This window comes from Pelodiscus sinensis, chromosome 6 (genome assembly GCF_049634645.1).
Source record: "Pelodiscus sinensis isolate JC-2024 chromosome 6, ASM4963464v1, whole genome shotgun sequence".
Classification (NCBI taxonomy): Eukaryota; Metazoa; Chordata; order Testudines; family Trionychidae; genus Pelodiscus; species Pelodiscus sinensis.
The window spans coordinates 113,154,740-113,168,570 of record NC_134716.1 but is presented as its reverse complement, the minus strand read 5'-3'; the positions used below and the strand labels follow the sequence as shown (position 1 = coordinate 113,168,570).

The window sequence follows — 13,831 nt, the reverse complement described above, 5'->3', positions numbered from 1 at the left end:
ATTTTAAATAATGCATCTTCGTGAGTCTTTTTAGGTAGCTGCTGTTGATTTATATTTAAGTTGTCTACATTTTCTTCAACAGAAGAAGCACATATGTAGCTGAATGTGTATGTGTGCATGTTTTGTGTATCTACACACATTGTATGGTCTTGTAAGGAGAGAACATATTGTAATGCATATACATAAGGAGGAAAGTTAATGTTGCTGTGGGAAATATCACTCAGAATTTCTCAGCTTTTGTGTGATAAAAATAATGTTTTAAAGTTCTTTTAAGAAATATGGTGTATGCTATAGTCATTTATGAAAAGTATGATACCTGCAGAACACTGCAGGAATATATTCTGCACTATTCAGGTGTTGTTGCTACATTTAGTTAAACCCCGAATCATAATCTTCCCAAGAGGAACTTCACAATTCCCCTATTGTTTCTGGAAGGAATTTTTCTCCAATTTTTGCACATCAGCTGGTGCACAGATGACCAACTGTGCTGAGCCCCAAGCCCAGCCCCCTGAAGCAAACAGCAGCATTTCCTCTCATTTGCCCCTTTCATCTTGTAAACATATGCTCTTTGTGCAACACCTTATGTCTAGTTATAAGAGCTTGGCAAGAGGCCTCATCTGGAAGTAACACCACTATCACTTCTGGGATCAGCAAGCAGCTGGTGCCAAGCAATGAGACACCTGGTGCCCGCTCTCCCCCGTCGTGCCCTGGAGATTTAAGATATCACTGCTATAATACATGTGTCTCCAAGAGGCCTAAAGGCACAGTGGCCATACTCAAGATAACGGATTCCTAAGTTTTGTAGGCTAAACCCAATGAATGTGTTCTTCTGTTGCATAACCTGGAGTCCCACAAAACAGAGATCACTTAATTTTTAGGGTTTTTTTTTTTATTTATATTTCAATCTTGACTTTTTCCATAGAAAACGTGCTACCCATAGTGCTGGAAAAAGGAAGGGCAGCCAGAAAGACCTGAGGCCTCCAGACCTCTGGATACATCATGAAGAGATGGAGATGAAGAACATTGAAAAACCTTCAGGTTCTGACCCCTCAGGAAGAGACTCGCCAATGCAGAGTTGTCAGGACATCACGCCAGTTAGCCACAGCCAGTCTGAAACTCAGCTGGGCAGCAAGAGTGCCTCACAGTCTGGTAATATTACCCCTTACTGAAATGTTCCCACTCCAACCTGCCTGGAGCGGTTTCTAACTATAAACGCCTGTAGTGATATGTAAATATTCTCTCAGTAAAGGGTATGGCAGTGGTTGTTCTAAAATGTGCTTCGGAGGGATTCCCCGGCTGCCTGCTCCCACCACCATTGCCAGCAGTGATTAACAGGCACAGTATAGTACTGGTAGTCTTGCCCAGCACTAGGCATTCGAAAATCAAAATTCAAGCCATCCCAAGATTGGTTTAAAATCATGAGATTTAAAAATAATTAGGCTCTGTTTATCTGCCTTCTGGTGTTGAAGCTTTTAGTGTTCACACTGTCAAGCTTTTCATTGCAGATATTAAAAAAAAATTGAAACAACAACTGGGGCTCTCAGAATTGCACCAAATATCTGGAGGCTCATAATAAAATAGGGAGAGTTGGCAATACTGCTTGGGCTTGCTGGCAGATACCTCTGGTCTAGTATAACAGCGTGACTAGCTCCCATGAGTAGTTTGCAATACAAGCCGAGCAGTACATATGCTGAAATTCAGATCTGAGGGAAGTAAAAATCATTTGTACATGCAATAGCTGAATAGATTACATTTTATATGGCATTGGTAGGTTTTAGCTTATCATTATCAAATATTTCTAATGGATAAGAATTATTTTTCAAGAAGTCAAACATTAAGCAAATCAACAGTGTCTGCAGATAGATACATTTCATTTCTCCAAGATAGCATGTTATTTGCATAAGTTTATAATTAGAGGAATTCACATCATGTTTGATTTCTGCACCATTTTAACATGATGGGTTCAGAATTTCATTTGGAAATGAAATGTTATTGAGACATGTCTGTATGGTCAGTTAGTGCATGTACTAAGTAGTCATATGGACCCTACTGTATGAGCTAGCTCAGGGGTGGCCAACCCATTCTGGGCAAAGACCCAAGATATCAGTGGATCCAACACAAAGAGACGGGGAAAAGTTGTTAAGCAAAAAAAAAAAAAAGGACTGCTGCTTTTGCCACTTTAAAAGGAGCCCCCAGTTGCATTTAAACATGTTCAGAGGCTTTTTGGCCACATCAGGATCCTGCCAGCTGATGCCATCTTTAATTCTACATCTTTAATGGCCGTGCCGGATGGCTCCCCTGCCCAGGTCACCACAGGGAGCCAGGAAGAGAGAGCCATTTTGCAGGGCGCAGTGGTGGCTTTATGATCCATGGGGGTGGGGAGGTGGGGCTTCGCGAGCCACACCCTGTGGGGGGAAGAGGTGCATGTGGCTCACAAGCCGCAGGTTGGCCATAGCTGAGCTACCTAGTCAAAGCTAGGAATGTTAGATATTGGGTAATTGAAGAGTTGTGTAACTGCATGAAATCTTAGTGGTTACATGACACGGTGCGGTGCCCCTGAGGTGCCTGGGAGCGCCCCCACCCAGCATGGCAGCACCGCACGGCACCCCTGAGGTGTCCAGGAGCACCACCGCCCAGCACGGCAGTACGGCGTGGCGCCCTTGAGGCACCCGGGAGTGCCCCCGCCCCCACCTGTCCCGGTAGCACCGTGTGGTGCCCCACCCTGCAGCACCGCATGGTGTCCCGGGGGCACCCCCGCCTGGCCCTGAAGCACCATACGGCACCCCAGGGGTGCCCCACCCCAGCAGTGTAGCTTGGGTTGGCTCTGACTCCAGAGCTGTAAGGCAGAAGCTGAAGGTAAGGGTGGGGAGGAAGGGGCTTTTGTGGTGCGGGAGGGTAGAGGAGGAAGAAAGGGGAAGAGGTGGAAGGGGCTTGTATGGAGGGGGAGGGGAGCGGGGGAAGTAAGGGGGAGGCACCAAAGGGACAGGATAGAGGAGACACAAATGCTAGGGGGGAAGTGAGACAATGAGGAAAAGGGCAGGAGGGGAGGTGTCAGTGGGAGGGGGGACAGGGTGATGCTGAAAGAGGAGAGGGTAAGGGCATTGGGGATTGGAGGCGGAGGTAGTAAGAGAAGGCTTGATAGAAGGGGTAGGCATGAGGAAGGTGGGGTTGGAGCAAGTCATGTGTGAGGGCACAGGGACATGAGGGGAATGGGGGCAGAGGGTGGTGAGGAGATGGGCATCAGGGAAAAAAGGGCAAAGGGGGCAGAGGCAGTGAGGGAAGGGGGAAGCACCAGGAGGGTGCAGGGGTAAGGGAAGGTGCAGGTGCCAGGGGATTCTGGGGGTAAGCAGAAGGGTAGACACCTGTAGGGGAGGAACCAGCACCAGAGGATAGATGTGAGGGAGGTGCTAGACAAAGGGATGAGGAGGGGTAGCTGACATGATCAGAGTGGGGCTACTGGAGGAGTGGGCACAGGAGGAAGAGAAGGGCTGGTGGAGGGGGGGGCAGGTCTCCTGAAGGCTGAGGGCAGTGAGAAGGGCAGGAGTCAAGACAGCAGAGGAGGGTGAGGGGTTGGGGGGCAGCAGGCACCAGGGGAGTTGATGGAGCAAGGGGAGGAGATATGGCAGCAGAGGGGAAAAGTAGATATTTATTAATAACTTGGGTACCACAATGGCACATCCAAACAAGCCACATGTATTCGGTACTGGTGCACAACACAAAATTCATTCTGCTCATGGGAGGAAACTCTTAGAGGGTACACTTCTCCCCCCCCCCAGCCTCTCCACCCCCGCATTAATGTCACACACATTGGATGAATGCAATTGCAGGATAGTTGCATGGGGGCTGTGGGGGGGCAAACTAATCCCTATTGGTAGAAGGATGGTGGGAAAAGTCCTTGGGTCGGGGGGTCACATAACACTTATTACTTTTGGTAATGTGCCCATCTTGCCCGGAGAGGGTTTCCTCCAGGGGTGTGGCTAATGGGAGCCAGGGGCGTGGTTAACAGGGGTCAGGGGTGTGGCTAATGGGGGGTCAAAGTGCATTTTAAAAAAATTCTTTGGGTGCACACCCTAAGGAAATGTGCTGCGCATGCCTATGTCTCTCACGGTTCATTTTCACTAGCCACTCTGCTGGCTGATGGCACTCTACTCCACTTCTCCAGCCACCCTGTTGGCCGGTTGCCACAAGCTGCCCTACCAGCCACTCACCAGACCACCAGGATCTCTTTAGGTCCACCACTTAACACAGCTTACTCCAGGTTCCCACCGGGCAATGTTTTGTATCAGAGATACTGTTCAAAAGCAGGTCTAACATTTAAACCTAGTTATCGGTGATTTTAGCTCTATGGTGCATAACCACTGTGTTGCTTTTCTTCAGGTCCTGATACAGAGGATGTGGGAAGTAGCATGTCCACTTTAGAGCGCTCGCTTGCTGCCCGCAGAGCCACACGTGCAAAGCTCATGATTCCAATGGATTCACAGCCAAGCAACCCTCGTGAGTAGTCCATCCCTCCCTTACAATTTTATGTGAGAACTGCTGTGCATCTCGAATCTCTTCCATTTGAGGATCTCTAAGAATCTTGCAAATATTAATTAACTAAGCCTCATGCACAACTACAGTAAGTAGCATTAGCCACATTTTACAAAGGAGCAAACCATGGCTTCTCAAAGAGTCATTAGCAGGATTAGAATTAAGAAATCCTAGCTTTCAGTCCATTGCTCTAACCATTAGATCACACATCCCTTGAAATTCTGCCACTGTGTGTGTATAGTAGTTGGGGACACACATTACAAAGAATTATATTTACTATGATAATTACTGTTCTTCATTATAAAATGTAGTAAACAGAGGCAGAAAATAGAATATTATTAATATTTATTATTAGTTAGTGGTGACAGAGGTCATCACTGAGACTTTACAAACAAACTGAGGTCATCACCAGAAGACTTTACAAACAAACTGAGCAAATGAAGAAGGCAGTAGTCACTCTGTATGTCTAGACTCTGGCGACAGGTATAGGAAAATGAAACGTTGATTTAAATAATCGACGCTTCATTTAAATTAAAATGGCTGCCGCACTGAGTCGATCAACTGTTTGTTGGCTTTAGCGCGCTAGTCTGGATGCTCTGCGATCGACATCAAAGGCATTTGTCGACTGCCCCAGTAAACATCATCCCATGAGGCATTTCCTTGTAAGGGGACCTGAGCAACTCTGCAAATTAATTTATGCATTGCTGTTTAGTGTGATTCTCAACATGGAATATAGGATGGAGTTGTTTATCTCTGGAAAATATCCTTTGCTTTCAATAAACTGCTCAAGACACATTACATCTAAACATTATTTGATATATGTTTCCTAACCAATAATATATAAGGTCCTGACCTAGCAATCCATTACACAGGTGCTTAACTTTAAGCACTGGAATAGTCCCATTGATGTCAGGGGAATAATTTGTACTACAAGGTAAGGAAGTACTTAAAATCTTGAGAACTGTCTCCTTTTTAGGCTGTCTCCACTGGTAGATAATACAATCATTTACAGACTTGACATTCTGGCCTGATAGGCTGTTCGTTAAGGGAAGTTATAAACATTAAACAATATGGAGAATGCACAGGATAAAGATTCAGTGGGTTGGATTTGGATCTCATTTACTCCAGAGAAAATCAGAAGTCACATCAGTGACATTGATGGACCTCATAATCCTCTCTCTCACACTAGAGTTATGCTGCAGTAACTGCACTGGCTACAGTAACATAATTCCTGATTTAACCAGGTACAAGAGACCGATCAGTAAAGACTGTGAAGTTTCACAGATGTAGAAATGTTGTAGACAAGATCAGAATCAAACGTATTGTAATTGCTGTGGAACAATACCAGCATAAGTATAATCAGTCCACTTTATTGTAGGACAGTGTATATAAATAAGCATGCTGTTGAGTTTTAAGATCAAATTGTAAATATTTTTAGAAGGTGAAGGTTCTCTTTTCTATGTATATTCTATTCCTACTAGTATATGTCTGAGACAGAGAAACATGGGGGGAAAATCAATCTCATATTTAGGTCTAATATATACACTTTTTGGAATGGGTCGTAAAAAACCTCTAAAGAATCTGTTTCTTTTCCCATAAAGTATAAGTGGCATGTTTTTGTGGAACTTTTTCATATCAGACTCAATATGCTTAACAGTGATTATGATAGGAAATAAGCCATAGACTGGACTGAAGAAATGAAAACAGGTAATTATTCTGAAGCAAAAGAAACACATTGGCAGTGTTAAGTGGCAAAATGGAAAGCAATTTATGCTCATCGTAAAACACACAAAAAATCAGGTTAATTGCATTCTTCAGGATCAAATGAGCTATTGAATGAAACTATATGGAAGTGAAAGGGCAAAATATTGATGGTGTTCATGATGCTACAAGTGAAGCTGTTTGAGGCCATTATTGTTTTTGAAATGTTGCCATGATTATTTTCTTAAGTCTCTAAATCCCTTCATAGAAAGTCACAATACTTAACAAAGCAATTGAAGGGAGTTTCATACGGTGTGGGCAGCATCCAATGATGCTGAAGTCATAGTGTCAGTGAAACTCTGGTTAGATCTCCTTGATAACAGAAATTAGACCTGTGCAAGCACCAAATTGATAAACAATTTAGAGCATTGCTTTGTTTTCAATACCTCACCAACACAATTGATCTCAAATGCACAGGTCAAAGAGCCAAGAGCTGACCTGAAAATCAGAAAAGAGGCTGAAATGTAGCTGCTGATATAGAATCCTAAGCACTTTCCATCTTCTCTAGCATTAAAATGGAAGATCTGGGTTTTAAAACAAAATCTGTGTTTGTGAAGGAGGTTGTGTCACAATTTGTTATATCCAAATTATAAGTTATTAAGTAAAATCTTGGAAAACAGGACAGTTGAATTCATAGTTATCTATTGGTGAAATGACTCTGCTCATTCTCAGCATTCACAGAGCATGCTTTTTGCATTTTCTGATACAAGTAGTCAAAATTATTTAATAAGGTAGGTGCTGAGACAGCAAATAACTTGCTAAAGATGTGTATTGTTATATAAGAGCATTTTTAAAAAAAGAAAGCAGAAAAAAATTGTCTACTTAGATCAGAGACTCGAGTATTATGTTGTTGTGATTTACCTACAGAATTCCAAACTGTTCATTTTTTTATAATTCTTACATCTGTATGAGGATTAAATATGCTTATAGAACGAATCAACTTGGGCTGGGGGGTGGGGTTCTTTCAGAGATTATAGTATATTCCCCCACTTGTGGAAAATCATAACCCTATTTTGGGGATGGAAATGATCATGTTGATGTTGTGTTTGGCAACACAATGTGCCATACTTATATAATATTTTTATAGGATGTAGTGAAACTTGTAGATGTAGAAGGGCAGTGCTCAGGGAACTCCACAATTTGGTGAGAAAATTTCTGCTTTCAAACTCAGAAAGCATCAGTGTCAAATACAAATTCAATTGTTGGCAGGCTAAGTCAGAACAGATTTTTGTCATATTTTGTCATATTGCAGAGATTTATTGAAAATGCTTGAAGCTATCTTTTCCCTAAGCTTCTCTACATAAATTTAATATTACACTGAATACTATGATTTTTTAATTCTTATTACCTGTGCTTTGGAGAAGAATGAATGGATGGACTTCAATAAATGTGCTGGGTTTATAATGACTCAGTACAGAATGATTGTTTTTGAAATCCATTAATAATGTTATAAGCAGGAAGACTATTATTTAACCTTACAAAAAGGTGAATACAATGATTTCCACAGATAAAATTAAATCTTGGAAAAGTAAGAATTCTATGCTAAGGAAAGTTCAAAATAGCACCCCCAAGTTCAAAATAGGAAAATTATCATTTCTTAATACAAGTTTTGCGAGGTGCTACACTTCCCATTTTCCTCTCTAAGCACAAGAAATGCCTGGCAGAGGATGTATAGTTTAGTTCTTAAATATGTAATAAGTTTGGCACAACAAATTACTTGTGTGACCTTGGGCAAATTGCCCACATTACAGCTTTGTGTAATGAATGTATAATAAGGGTTAGAATTAATAATAATGTCTACTTTAACATTTGTACATTGTTTTCAATTCACCTGTGAAAAGTGCTATATAAGACAAAACTAATAATCTATGGCCAAGTACTAAATTCCTATTCAATGTTTGAGTGCCCATTATTTTGATTATTGGTTGTTTATTCCTGGATTGTTCCAAACTAGAACATACTAGAAATCACTCTGTTTCCAAGCCAAAAAGGATTATGTGATGTGGCAAAGCCTTTAAAAGTTCAGATGATTAATTTGTGCATAACTCATTGTTCCTTCTTTCCTCTTTTTGTTAGTTGTAATTCCCATTAGAGCTATTAGTGTTAAATGGGCATACTGAGTGAGGAAGTAGGGCCAATTTCATTTTAACTGGTATAAATCAGGAATAACTTTAGTAGAGTCTCTAAGGCCAGGTCTAAACTAAAGAGGAGAGTCGATTTAAGATATGTTGCTCCAGCTACATTAGTTACATAGCTGTAGTTGATGTATCTTAAATCGTGTTTTTGAGCCACCCACACAGTGAGAGGTTAATGGGACCAAATGCTCCCTCATGAGGGAGCAGGACTACTGGCACCAATAGTAGCACCTCTGAGTGTGAATTAACGAAGCTTCACTAGACCTGCTAGATTGACTGTGGCAGCATTGATCTTCCACATAGTGTAGACATGGCCTAAGATCATATCCTGGCGCTTAATGTCTCAATTAATCAATATTCCTTTCAAATATTTGTCACTTAACAGGACAAAAAAGTCCAGACTTGGCTGCCTAATCTGTATCCTTGGAATAAACATGTATGTGTCTAGATATTTTCAAACATAGAAGTGTTGTTTTATGTGTGAAAAGATCCCAGTCACATTAAACATGCCTATTTCTGGATACAGATGTCATGTATTTAGGTATTGTATGTATTATTTATATTACTGTAACATCTAGGAACCCTAGTCATACACCAGAACTCCACTGTGCTAGGAGCTGTACAAATACAAAATTTGTGAATGCAGGCTGGGCATCCAGCTTTGGAAAATGTCCATTTGTGGTTTGCTACTTGATCCATTTGTTAATTTTTTCCTTCCACAAATAGAGTGTGAAGACATCTTTAATTCCCTCTCTGTCTCTCTCTCTATTTCTCTCTCTTTTCAGCTGTTGTCAGTGCCATCCCAGTGCCAACACTAGAAAGTGCCCAGTACCCAGGAATTCTGCCATCTCCAACATGTGGATACCCACATCCACAGTTCACTCTCCGGCCTGTGCCATTCCCAACACTCTCTGTTGACCGGACTTTTGGAACAGGAAGAAGTGAGTACAGTGCTTTACCTTTATTTAATGTTGCATTGTGCTGAAGTGGGTTGAAGTGGTGTTCAAACTGGAAATAAGGCGTACATTTTTAGAAGTGAGGGTAACTAATCAGGAACAAGGGCTGTTGTGGATTTTCCATTACTATAAATTTTTAAATCAAGACTGGATGCTTTTTTTCCAACAGATCTGCTTTAGTTGAAACAGAAGTTATTTTAGGAATGTTCTATGGCCTGAAGGAGATCAAACTGGATGATCTAAATGGGTCTTTTGTGGCCTTGGAATCAAAGCATCTATGAAATAGCGCAAACAGTGTTATTTTCTTGTCAGAAGAACAGTAGACTTTGAAGGAAGGCTTAAAAACTAGCTTAGGGTACATGTTAATTTGAACAAAATGACATCTTCCCTCTCGACTGTTCTCCTCTGAATGCTTTCTGGCATGAGCCAGTAATAAAAAGGAAAATATCTGCTGTTGTGTAATACAATAGAGTTTTTGAAGTGTGAATAAGAATGCATGCTGTATTTTGCAGTTAATTCTTTCTCCTCAAAGTTTATTACTACACAATATCAGATGAATACATTGTAGGTTACATTTTCATAGAGTCCTGGTCCAACTCTAAATCAATAGAAAATTCACATTGACATCAGTAGAAAAAAACACATTGGCTGTGTCTACACTGGGCCACTTATTCCAGAAAATCAGCCACTTTTCCGGAATAAGCTGTGAGCTGTCTACACAGGCCCTTGAATTTCCGGAAAAGCAACGATGCTCTACTGTACAAAATCAGCCGCTATTCTGGAAAAACTATTCTGCTCCCGCTCGGGCATAAGTTCTTATTCCGGAACACTGTTCCGGAAAAGGGCCAGTGTAGACAGCCCAGTAGTCTTTTCCGGAAAAGCGCGTCTACATTGGCCACAGACGCTTTTCCGGAAAAAGGGCTTTTCCGGAAAAGCAGCCTGCCAATGTATTCCGTTTTAAGCATTTCCGGAAATTCATGCCAGTGTAGACACAGCGATTGATTTCAGGGGCTACAAAATTAGGTCAGTGTTGATTGGTTTTCAAAATCCTTCCCAGCTGTCTATGCTGTTCACTACTATGGCACTTTGAGTGCAGATGGTGGGGGCCTGCAAGAGACTTTAGAATACATTGCCACTAAAGGATTGTGTTAAAGCTCCCCAAGGTCACAGACTCCACAGCCTTGGTTTGGTATCTCTGCCACGACACAAATGCAAAAACTCCTGTGAGGACTCAGGAAGGAGCACATGGGAATTCCTTGCTGTGGGACACCTTTGTTCCTCCCTCTGGAGGGAGCTTGGAATCCAGCTGGTGAGATCAGCTGAAAATGGAATGTCAGTTTATCTTAGTAGTTTGGCTGTGCAGACTTAGGGTGGATCTAGACAGCAACCTTCTGTCGGAATAAGCTATGCAATTTGGCAATGGAAATCGCATAGCTTATTCCAAGTCTAGGTCGAAGGAGCTTATTTTAAAATTTGGCGGTGTAGACCGTGCCAAATTTCAAAATAAGGCACTATTCCGACAAATCCTTTAACCCTTGTGGAATGAGGGCTACAGGGACACCAGAATAGCGTGCCCTCTATTTCAGGAACTAGGAGGAGCGTTTAAAGATGTGGTGTTGCTATTTCAGGATACTTCCGGTATCCCAAAATAGAACCGCAGTCTAGACATACCTTTAGGCGCACTTGTTGAAACATTACTTGGTTGCTAGATGTTACAAAGCAACTGAGGAAAAATAATTAAAACCACTGAGAATTGCTTCTTTGGGATTCAGCTTGGAGAGTTACAATGTGACTACTTTCAGGTGCTAAACACAGAGAAGTCCAAGAAACCCCAAAATAAAGAAATAGCCTGATCACATCTGACTAAACATTCCCTGTTCTACTCTCACAACTAAAGTTCAAAACATATTCCTTCCCTAGACATGAATGTCACTGGATTCTCCTTGGCTCCTTACAGGCTCTCCTCTGGGCATACAGCAGAAACAGGAAGGGCCACTGCTTCCAATTCAAAAAAGCCATACTCTGTTTCTGTTGGTTCTTCTGGCCTCCTTCCAATTCACTTCCTGCTTCCCTAGCATTCCTGGGGAATCTCTAGGACCCACTGTTTATGGTTTAAACTTTTAGAGGCAAGGCAAATATGTTTAGGTCTGAAGAGTGAACTACAGAGAAAAGATTTTAGCTAAGTGGATGGCTGGATTGTCCAGAAAATGAAATTGCTCCCCATTTAAAACACCAGCATTCTCTATATTAAACCCAGTTTGCCAGAGTTGTACTATTATTTTCTTACCAGCAGACTTGTTCCTTGTACATTGTCATTGTCTGTTCCTTAAATTCACTGTTCATCTGTGTTTAATTAGGCATTTTTCTGTATTTGGAGGATCAAAACATTATGGTAGAGAACTCATTACTTCCTACCATTTGGACTGAGAATACTGATCAGGAGAGGCACCAGAAAGCTTTGCCTCACACCTCTTCCTCGGGGTTCAAAGCTGTTGAATCTCTTTAGATCATCTGTGTCAAATCCCCCCCCCCCCAAAAAAAAATTAAAACCCCTTGGTTTGTTCCAAAACAAGATTTATTAAGAATTGAAAGAGAATTGGAGCAAAATAAAGAAATAATCTGCAAAATGTATCTAGCCTTAAACTGCAAAATGCATCTAGCTAGATCCAAGCTATGTCATTAAACTTGGAAGAAATATTGCCTACTTTTATCAGCTTGCCCATTTGTCCCAGACCATTTGGCAGTGTAGCATTTCTTAGATTAAGGCTCTGGCATCATATAATCTTTTGCCATCTCAACCTCTCCATTTACTTTAAATTGCTTTCCTATGGCATCTTCCACACAAAGATATTAACATACATGGACCTTTCAGGAAGGATGTAACCATCTTGTGTGAAATAATGAAACCTAGCTCTTACGTAGCACTTTTCATCAGTAGATCTCAAAGCACTTTACAAAGGGGGAGAAGAGTCAATATTTTAGACCCATTTTACAGATGAGAAGACTGGGTGCATAGAGAAGAAATGACTTGTCGAAGCAGGCTAATGGAAGAGCCAAGTATAGAAGCCAGGTTTCCTGAGTGCTAGACTATTGCGCGCTCCCTCAGCCCACACTATTTGCTTCAGCATACATTTACTGGAATGATATTCTTTTGTTCCTTTAGTCATTTTGCAGCTTATAATGCTCTTTAGAAAGCATATGCACACAACAGTTGTCCCTCAACCTCACCTTCACACTTTATTTTTAAATAAGCAGCCCTAACAACATGGGCCATATGTTCTAGCCTATGACCATGCTTTTGCATGTTAATTATCCTAAGTTGGAGAGCTCATATTTGCTTATAATTTCCTCTTAACTTTATTTTACTCTTCAATATGAATTACTGATATAATTATGTCAGTCTATCACACCATTTTTTTTTCATATTCCAGGCAGTCTGTGCTGCTAATTCATGGAGAATAAATTCCATGAGTGCTTTTTTTCCTCCTGTTTGATTTTTGCTTTCAATCAATATGGTCAACCCCAGAGAGACTGGCAATTAACATTTCAGTAGAAGACTTATTGATAGACTGTGGGCCAAGATGTTCTATCCATTAACACATTATCACTGTCACCTTCTTCTTGTACAATGACTGAGTCCAATATAAGGCCAGGTGGTGGTTGCCTTTGGAGGCCCTGGCTGGGATATACAACTTCTGACTGGATGTGTGAGAATATAGACCTCCTACTCCCCAAATTGCCACAGATTTAAGACACAGAAACACAGGATCTTCAGCTTTGTGAGGTGTGAATTTTAACTTCACATTACAAAGTGCTGGATACATGGGTATGGAAGAGAAGATTGACATATTGGAATATGTGTTTTTTAAGCTGGAGAATTTAAAGAAAATGTGGATATATGGGCAATTGCACCTTTGAAATGCTCTTTGACAGTGTTCGCTGGGGCAATGTGGGGCAGGGATCGTACATTTTGTATATTTCCTGGTACATTTCACAAGGAATTATGCATTTAATAAATTGTCAGTAGTGAAACATACACAAACTCAACAGTCTCCTGAAAAGCACTGGGCAGGAGGCTGGTGTGCTGTCCCGTCCCCCGTCCCCCCCCCCCCCATATCTTTTTAATAGCTTCCAGCAGGATGGAGTGGAACATGACTTCCACAAAACTTCATACACACACAAAAAATCATCCATGCGTTAGAAACTATCTTCCTATATGTTTTTGTTTTATCTATGACATGCAGACAATCAGCCAAGCAATTGTCTAGCTCAGTATTTCTCAACCAGTGGTACGAGTACCCTTAGGGGTACTTGAGAGAAGCCTGGGGAGAGGGTACGTCAACACAACTGAAATTTGGAGAAAACTGAATTTTTGTTTTGAGTTTTACAGCGCTTTAGTATTTTTGTACTTTTTATACCCAAATATTCATTGCCCGCCCGGCTGCAATT

The 13,831-nt window shown here is 41.5% G+C and overlaps 1 protein-coding gene across 4 annotated transcripts in view; it reads left to right on the top strand.

Annotated features, from left to right (window-relative positions):
- DCC (DCC netrin 1 receptor) overlaps nt 1-13,831 on the top strand; it is a 994,271-nt gene that overhangs the window by 938,495 nt on the left and 41,945 nt on the right. For all 4 annotated transcript variants that reach the window (XM_075932654.1, XM_075932653.1, XM_075932652.1 and 1 more), the window contains exons 24-26: nt 923-1,149; nt 4,378-4,494; nt 9,212-9,367. In XM_075932654.1, coding sequence (XP_075788769.1) covers nt 923-1,149; nt 4,378-4,494; nt 9,212-9,367 — 500 coding nt within the window. The remainder of the gene's footprint in view (nt 1-922; nt 1,150-4,377; nt 4,495-9,211; nt 9,368-13,831) is intronic.